The 9,080-nt window shown below is 34.6% G+C and overlaps 3 protein-coding genes across 5 annotated transcripts; 1 reads left to right on the plus strand and 2 right to left on the minus strand.

Moving 5' to 3' along the window:
• Window positions 1–622: 622 nt before the first annotated feature.
• LOC124426613 (mitotic spindle assembly checkpoint protein MAD1) lies at window positions 623–4,052 on the minus strand. 3 transcript variants are annotated; one of them, XM_046968516.1, is made up of 7 exons: window positions 3,815–4,052; window positions 3,083–3,354; window positions 2,741–2,971; window positions 2,203–2,642; window positions 1,660–2,112; window positions 1,274–1,572; window positions 623–1,191 (listed from the first exon to the last, which is right to left on the minus strand). In XM_046968516.1, the coding sequence occupies exons 2-7, from the start codon at window positions 3,350–3,352 to the stop codon at window positions 839–841; spliced, it is 2,046 nt and encodes a 681-aa protein (XP_046824472.1). In that variant the 5' UTR covers window positions 3,353–3,354; window positions 3,815–4,052; the 3' UTR covers window positions 623–838. The 3 variants fall into 3 exon arrangements, with proteins under 3 accessions (XP_046824472.1, XP_046824474.1, XP_046824473.1); XM_046968518.1 differs by having other exon boundaries at window positions 3,083–3,310; window positions 3,815–4,050; XM_046968517.1 differs by lacking the exon at window positions 3,815–4,052 and adding an exon at window positions 3,464–3,662.
• A 648-nt stretch (window positions 4,053–4,700) lies between these two features.
• LOC124426615 (venom serine carboxypeptidase) lies at window positions 4,701–6,526 on the plus strand. Its single transcript, XM_046968519.1, has 2 exons — window positions 4,701–5,157; window positions 5,236–6,526. Exons 1-2 carry the CDS (start codon window positions 4,870–4,872, stop codon window positions 6,352–6,354), a joined length of 1,407 nt encoding a protein of 468 aa, XP_046824475.1. The 5' UTR covers window positions 4,701–4,869; the 3' UTR covers window positions 6,355–6,526.
• A 22-nt stretch (window positions 6,527–6,548) lies between these two features.
• LOC124426616 (lysosomal thioesterase PPT2 homolog) lies at window positions 6,549–8,505 on the minus strand. The gene is made up of 4 exons (XM_046968520.1): window positions 8,290–8,505; window positions 7,824–8,073; window positions 7,623–7,741; window positions 6,549–7,541 (listed from the first exon to the last, which is right to left on the minus strand). Exons 1-4 carry the CDS (start codon window positions 8,443–8,445, stop codon window positions 7,194–7,196), a joined length of 873 nt encoding a protein of 290 aa, XP_046824476.1. The 5' UTR covers window positions 8,446–8,505; the 3' UTR covers window positions 6,549–7,193.
• Between the last annotated feature and the right edge of the window lie 575 nt (window positions 8,506–9,080).

Consider the following 9,080-nt stretch of genomic DNA (forward strand, 5'->3'; position numbering starts at 1 on the left):
CAATGAAAAATTTTAGATATTGTAATTTTATATTGAAATTATTTTATGTTTATCGCGCGTTATCATCTAATTTTTAACGTTTTTCCAAATGTGCTATTGTTTAAACATTAAATTTTTGTATACCGCACAGATTGGAGGTTTTAGAAATGATTGAAAAATTATCGAAAGTATGAATTTATAAATTTTCACATTTAGAAAGAGAGAGAGGGAGAGAGAGAGTTCCATTCACGTGCCGGAGAGCAAAAGAAAATCAACTGAGTGAAACGTCAAAAAGACACGTTTGTCTTACACAAGGGCAACTATCCGTATATCCGAATAAAAATTTTCAAGTATTAAGATTTTAAATTGAAATTATTTCATGCTTCTCGCGCGGTTCGATCTTCATAATGTATGTATTGATTGTATTATTGTTCAATTATTAGTTTATTGTAGTTTAAAAACTGTTGAAATAATTCTAAAAAATTATTTATAAGCTTTCACGATTAGAAAGAATAAGTTTCCATGTTGACACATAGAGCATATAATTTAAATTAACTCTAAGAACGGATGAATAATTTTGAAGTGTTCTCTTATCTCAGATCAATTATTATCTTGGATATGGGAAAACTTTGACGTGTTCCACTTATCTCGTAAATACACCAATTCAACTTTATTGTCATCATAAAGCCATTTGGATGTAATAGAATGAAAAGTTATTAATTCGCATTTATGGTGAGGATCCATTTATAAAGTATTACACAAAGTGTTGGAATATACTTGAAATCCATAAAAATGAAATGAGTGTTTATACAATAAGTATTTATGTATTAAGTAAATTAAGATTATGATATAAATAAAATTAATTCATGACATTTGTCATCGTTTGCTGAGAAAAGAGTTCCGATTGCACTGCGTTGAGGAACATGGGAACGCTGTGTTGTCTCTGTAAATGACGCTCGATCAAAGTGCCAAGAGTCGCGGAGAAAGCAGTTTCCATTAGATCAACCCCTTCCTCGCCAACGTGAAAGAAGAGAAAATCATCTGGCGATTCGGCGTATTGACTGGACAATTTGTAACGTCCCTCTTGTGTCCTGTCGACTCTCCAACCAAATAATCGATAACACGCTTGCCTGTATTCTTGAGAAGACGCTTTAAAGGCTTCTTTGAGACGAGCTATCTTTATCTCATTAGTTTGCTTGAGTTCAGCAATTTCTAAATAAGACAATATTTACATATTAAGTGACACGTATACGTTTAATGTGGATTGATAATTGATAATAGAATAACTTATTACCTTGTATTTGTAACGGAGACACTACCGTTCCTGCACCGCCTGCAGCGACCTTACCTCTAAGTTCTTCAAGCTCACGTAATAAGGCCTTTTGCTTTTCCTCGGCTTGCTGTTCCGCTATTGCAGCAGGATTCATGGTAAAGTGTAATACCCTGGCGTTACTGTTAAAATCACCTTTCAAAGCTCGATGTTCTATTTCTCCTTTTAACCTTACGATCTCCTCTCTTAACTCGTTGCATTCCTCCTTTTGATTATTACCTTCTACAGATTCCAGATCCGCTTCTAACTTGGCAATCAAGTCCCTTAATTAAACATAAAATTAATATATTATTTTATTTACTCCTATTCCCATAGGCGTTCTATGGATCGTATTATATTATCTCGAATACCTGTATCCTTCTATAGTACGTTCTAATGCAGGAACTCTTTCAAGCATAGCATTGCTACTGTCGACGGTCATTTCTTTTTCATACAAATCCAATTGCTGCCTGTAACTGTCTCTTTCTCTTGTGACAAGCATCATTTTCTTTTGTAATCTGGTAACTAACTTGTTCAATTTTTCTTTCGACGATGTCACGTCTACGGCCAATTGTTTAGCCTGCTCATAATTCTTAGACAAATTTTGACACTCCCTTTGTACCGCATCCAGCTTGGACTTCAGCTGACCTTCTTCTGCCATTAAAACTGCTTCTGCTTGTTGAAGTCGATTTAATTCACGTTTTAACGTAGATGGTCCACCATTGATCCCTATAGATTCGTATTCCGAAAGGCGAAGCAATAATTCGGATCGTTTCGTTTCAAGCATCGCAACTTGCTGCTCAATTTTCTCGGTATGCTCTAGCCTGTAAGGTAAGATTAGAAAAATGTATTAAAGGGAAGATACATGAGTTTTCAATAAAATTAACAAGCCAACATTTGTTCAAGATCGATACCTTTTAGTTATACTAGCCATTTGTTCCTCTAAAAGTAATTTTCCTCTAACCGATTCCCTTAAAACTGTTATCGTATCCCTAGCTATATTCAATTCTTTTTCCAGTTCGCTCGCTTTTGCTGCTCTTGCAACTAATTGTTTACCCTCCTCCCAGAGTGCCTTCTCCGACTCCAGCTTCTCCATTTTAATCTTCAAGTTTTGAAGTTCTACATTTTGCAACTCATAATCCTTCTGAGACGCCCTACATTCCTTCAATTTTTCTTCCAATTGAACTATTCTATCTTCGGCAGCTTGTAACTTTAATTGAGCATCCGCTTGGGCCATGTCGTCTTTTGGCGGAGCAGTAGTTTTCTCTTGTGCAGGCGCGTTTCTAAGATTCTCCAAAAGTTTTGCATTTTCATTCAATAGCGTTACAGTTTTTTGTTCTAAATTTACTTTTACCTAATCGTTGAAAAAAAGTATAGAAAGAGATAGAGGCAGCATATATTGTGATTATATTTGAAAAGAACAACGACTTAATCCTAAACTTTAGACTTTACCTGAAATAATTCTTTCTCTGATACGGCCTGTGCTTCGCGTGCTTCTTGAATGGTTCTTCTGGCAACGTCTAATCTCACCTCCAATTGCTTAATCGTCTGCTTTTCTTGTTCTACTTGCATTTCTAAAAGGCTTTTTTCTTTTTCAAATACCTCTTCCATTTGCCTTCGTATTTTATGAAGTTGCTGAACTGCCGCCTCTTGATGCGACAATCTTGTTTTTAAAGAAACTACCTGTAGAGATAGACAGATTCTAATAACAATGTTTCAATATTTATTGAAATCTAAATTTATCTAATATATAATTATAATTATATGACGTATATAATAATTAATAACAATTACTTCTCCTTTCAATCTTCTCCATTCCCATGAACTACCAGGCACAGGATCATTCTCGCTTTTATTCGGAATAACGGGATTAACGACAGCTGTATCATCCAGTTTTTGACGTTTCGGTGAAATACTGCATGCATCGCTATTATTAAACATCGGTGGATTATACGCTGTACCCGAAAGACGTACGGAAACTCCACTATTCCGGCGATAAGCTTCTGATCCAGATCGAAGGTCCTTAATCATTTTTATAACACTTGTAGGATCCTTGTCATCCATCTCTACATACATATATATATATATATATATATATATATATATATATATATACATACATACATACATATATATATACATATATAATATTTAATCGAAAACTCGATACTTTACGCGTATTCTTCCTTTACGATCATAAAATATTGCCGATCGCTAATATTTCCTAACCTAACTTTAACAGAATTTAAACTTTGCGTTATCGCAAAACGGGCAAATATATTTTGTATCTCTTACTACCAACAATTATTGCAAAATTATAAAACGCACAACTTCATGAACGTATAAAAACGGGCTATACCGTCATCTGGCGTTGGTCGCAACGTAATGACTTTTGAAAATCAATATACACTTACTACTATTCTTTACTACAGAAAGTTTTGAGACTGTTCGTAAAGTAAATTCTTTTCCAATCAACGAGAAATAAAACTTCATTTTCGTCATGTATAGGTGCTCTCGTATACTCACCTTGGTGAAGAAATATAGGTTATTCGTATCGATACAATTTGGTTGAAAGTTAAAAGAAAAAAAAGAAAAAAAAAAAAAAGTACTTCTTTCTTTTTTTTTATATATATATATATATATATACGTAACGTCAGCTGTCGCTGCAACAATACGCGCGAGTTTCGCCACTTTGATATTTCAGAGAAGCAAAATGTACGCGCTCGAGCAGATATTACATATATACGCCTCCATTTCTTTTTTCTCTTTCTTACGACTGCGCGTGATAAACTATTAAAATATTGTGGCAACCTCGTTGCGACTGTTACGCCTCCTCCGGTAAGATACATAACTAACACGCCTCGGCGCCAGCAAACGCACACGTGTGAAGGAAACGATAACGAAGTGAGAGACGACAAAGGAGACGAGGAAGAAAAAAGAAATCATTTTTTTGACTTCTCTCGAGACCACAGCCATAGTTGCTTAGACTGACAGTCTGATTAAAAAACTGGCATAGTTAAATAAATATGTCACAATTATTACTCGATGTGCAAAGGTTCCTTCTACGCGGCGGACTGTCACGACGAATGTATTTTTATTATTAGCGCCCTCTCGTATCGTATACATGAGAAAATGCCACAACACTTGATGAGAACATCTTTTTTCTGGATTGATCATATCTTCACGTTGAAACGCGCTACAATAGGATATTAAAGGGTTGTTAAAATACGCATGGATATTTTTGAGGAAAATGCATCGACGCCATTACGATCGTCGAGGTAGGATCGTCGGGTTCGCACATTAAAATTCAAATATATCGCCGACAATAACAGCATATCGGCAATCGATTGTAAATATCGAGGGCTCCTTTAATTCTATATTTAAATGACGAAAACATAGAGGGAGCGAGGATATACGTATACGTTCCAAATTAGGAAGTATGTAAATACGAAAAAAAATATGTATTTAGATTTAATACGTAGTAAGAGATAAATCGGAAAAGAATCGGGAATTATTCCGTAAAGTTCTTGTTACGCGAACGAACGCCCGTATATTTGTAAAAAGCCGAACGAGCCGAAATAATGACCAAGCTATTACGTTTCTTTGTCTTCTTTGCATTCGTAACAGTGGACACCCATGGATTTACAAACGTTTATCCAAAATTGAAGAACTATGTTCTTAATAAAAATGTAGACGTAGGCGAGGCTCTTTTTCTAACACCACTTATTGAAACTGGAAGGATCGACGAGGCTCGAAAGAAAGCTATTGTTGAGCACAAGGAGATAGGTGCGGTTAGCAGTTACTCCGGATACTTTACAGTGAATAAGGAATACAATTCTAATTTATTCTTCTGGTTCTTCCCCGCAGAGGTGAGTTAAACAATTGACAATAGTAAAACCGAAAAGAAAAACAATGTCCTTTAATTTTCATTATTTTTTATCGTTCAGCATAATCCAAAGGATGCACCAGTGGTATTGTGGTTACAAGGTGGTCCAGGAGCAACATCCTTATTTGGTCTATTCATGGAGAATGGACCATTTTTCGTTACTTCGAACATAACGCTCGCACCGCGTAAATATTCCTGGAGTATTTCTCATAGCTTAATTTACATTGACAATCCGGTTGGGACTGGATATAGTTTTACTAAAAACGATAAAGGTTATGCCAGTAATGAAACTCAAGTTGGAAGGGACGTTCATAACGCTTTAGTACAGTTCTTTAAACTTTTCCCAGAGCTTCAGAAGAATGATTTTTTTGTTACTGGGGAATCATATGGCGGCAAATATGTACCTGCCGTTTCTCATGCCATCAAAGATTATAATATTAAGGCGGAAACTAAAATAAATTTAAAGGGTTTGGCGATAGGAAATGGATTTACAGATCCGGAACACCAACTTTTATATAGCGATTACTTATATCAACTCGGTATAATAGATTTAAATGGGAAGAACTTGTTTCAACAATACGAGAAGAAAGCATGCAATTTAATCGAGCAAAAGAAATATGTAGATGCTTTTGAATTGTTTAACACATTGGTCTTCGGTGATTACAGTTCTCCGTCTCTCTTTACGAATATAACTGGTTTTAATTATTACTTTAATTATTTACGGACAAAAGATACTAACGAATCCCAATGGATGTCAGAGTGGGTGCAAAGGGAGGACGTTAGGCGTGCGATACATGTAGGCAATTGTTCCTTTAATCTTGAAACTAAAAACGTTGAAGATCATTTGAAAGGAGATATCATGCAGTCTTTAGCTGTATTGATATCAGATTTGGTACAACATTATAGGGTACTTATTTATAATGGTCAACTTGATATTATTGTAGCATATCCGCTCACTGTTAATTATTTGCAAAATTTGAAATGGCCTGGCGCAAAGAAATATAAAATTGTCGGTCGTAAACAATGGTGGGTTCAAGACGAGTTGGCTGGTTATACAAAGTCTGTCGATAATTTAACCGAAGTTCTTGTGCGAAATGCAGGCCATATGGTCCCTTATGATCAACCTCGTTGGGCTCTTGATCTTATTACTCGTTTCACGCATAATAAAAAATTCAAATAAGCTGCGATATAATGCCAAACCTATGTGATACTCTTTGTTAGGGGCATTGAGGCTATTTTTATTACTTTTCGTATAACAATATGTATAGATTTATAAATGGATGGTAGAGGAAAAGATTTGAAAAGAAACAAATGTATAGAAACCAGAATAAAGTTATTATGTTAAGCGCAAAGATGATAAATGTAAATTTCTGATAGTTACAATAATCATAAACTTTTATTATTTCATAGCTTTGTACATAAACATATTTATCAAAGTATATATATTTATAAAAGAAAAAGAAAAAGTTCAGAATTGTCAAGAACATGCGAGCTTTAACAAATTGCTTGAGATATCATAAACTCACATCTTCCATTTTGATCATTACGTTTTATAATATGCCAGAGATATATAAAAAGTAGGAGCTTTTATTTGTAGTAAAACGTTGTATAAATGTGCGCGATGTGTGTGTGTGTGTGTGTGTGTGTGTGTGTGTGTGTGTGTGTGTGTGTATATATATATATATATATACACACACACGTGTGTATGTATGTAGGACATACATACATGTATGTATGTATGCACGCACGTACGTATGTATATATTACGCATGAACGTCAGTCGCGGTGAAATGTATTGCACCATTTACTTAAAGATAATTGTAAATTCTCTTGGATTAGTTTCAATTCAGGATCGCTTTACTTCGATATTGATAAATATAAACTTAAAAAAGTTTAATTAGTTCTTTGGGAAATATATCATATGAATGATTTGATAGCTTATTATTTACTAGCTATAATAATATAATTGATTATATAACTTATCGTTTATTAATTCAACTTCATTCGAGATCATTTTCTTTAATCTAAATATGGCAACAGAAATTCATCTACTATTGATATATTTTTGTGCCATCCGTAATGAGGTACTCCTGGCACAGTAATAATATCCAATTTTCCCTGTTCATCTAGAATTTTCAGACCAATGAGATCGTCCTGATAAATAGATCTATCGCGCAATTCTAAAACCGTTTCATTCTTATCGTAGTATCCAAATTGACTGCTTTGCCACGGACTAATGACACCATCGTCAGGACCACCAATCAGTATCATACGGTTTAACTTTGCTAGGCCCGATTTGAAGACCGTTTTATTGGCTTTCTCATTATTCACGTATGGTAAAAATTTACTGTATTTAAAGTATAACTCCTAAGATAATGGTAATAATTTTGATTAGACATAATGCATGTAGAATGCACTCAAGTTGAAAAGTAAAGAGAAGAAAGAAACCTGATGGTGCGGATCATTCCAATAATTTCCAACGCTTGTGAGTTGTCCAACTTTGGAATAAAACAATTCATAGGCCGTTTCGCATACCAAATTTGGAAAGAACAAATGCAGGAAACGGGCTATGAGAGGATACATTGAATCGATTAATATCGCAAAAATATTTTTTCTTGAATATATATGGAATAATATCATCTGCCTTACTTCCGTACTGTCCTGCTTGAGGCGAACTTAAGGAAATAAAATTCCTTACATTATGTTCAGGAAATCTTTGTAAAATGGCTCTGGCAAGTAAACCTCCCTGACTATAGCCTATCAAATTTATTCCTTCGGGAAAAGCTGCACCTATAGATATAACATCCATTCCTATTTCCTCTACTTGACGCCACATAGGTTGTAAGCTTTCCCAACCAGCATACCTAACGGTATTATAAACCTGACTTCCAGGATGCATCTATGAGGATAATTTGAAGACTTTAATTAAAAATCAAAATTATTATTGTATCATCATAAAAGTTCCGTTGAAAGATTTTCAAACATTGGACAATGGGTCAAAAATACCTGTTCGCCGCGTTCATAGCTATTAACCCATTATTGTAGTATTATATTACCAAGGTAATATAATAGCGACATCTGGATAATCTTTATATTATTCTTTCGTACAACTTACCTCTTCTATCCTGTTACTGATAAGCTCCATGCTATCACTACCTGTAAGTACCCCATGGATTACTACCACGGCGTGGTAGGATTTAGCACCATTACCGCATAATATTAGCGTTAATAGGAAAATATTCAAGGGCCAGAGATATCGTACAATCGCCATGTTTTAATATATTAAATGATACTTCACCAAGCGAGTGAGAATGTACCTTTTGAACTTGCAGTAGCGCCAATTTAAACGAAAAAAAGCGGTTGAATTGCATAACACGCATTCAAGTGCACTTTGTTTGGTTTGATATCGATAACGACGTAATCCTATTTATCGATATAAATGAATTATCAACGTCGGGTAATTGAAGTTTCGTACGACATAAATCGTACGACGATAAGTGTTAATAAGTAGCAAATGTAAATGTTTTCTTTACCATATTCAATTTCTCGCGCACATTTTTTTTTTAACAAAAGTCGATCTTTTCGAAAACCAAAAGAAAAATATAACGATCTTCTTCCATTAATTTGTTCGACGAATGAACAAAATGATTCTACATAGCAATAATATCTTTTGACCTTATCGAATCTAATAGGAATCGCTGTCTATGCGTATGTTAAAGTTTATACGGAAGATAACAATAATAAGATATCTACGGAGATTTTAATCGAGTAAGAAGTAAATATTTAATCGTATAGAGCAATAAATATGTCGAAAGGGTGAATCTCCCGTTGACCATTGTTTACTACGGTATACTTACCGTAGGCATACCGTATGCCTCGGTATGTGAATTATGAGAGTACATTCGC

This window comes from Vespa crabro, chromosome 9 (genome assembly GCF_910589235.1).
Source record: "Vespa crabro chromosome 9, iyVesCrab1.2, whole genome shotgun sequence".
Taxonomy (NCBI): Eukaryota; Metazoa; Arthropoda; class Insecta; order Hymenoptera; family Vespidae; genus Vespa; species Vespa crabro.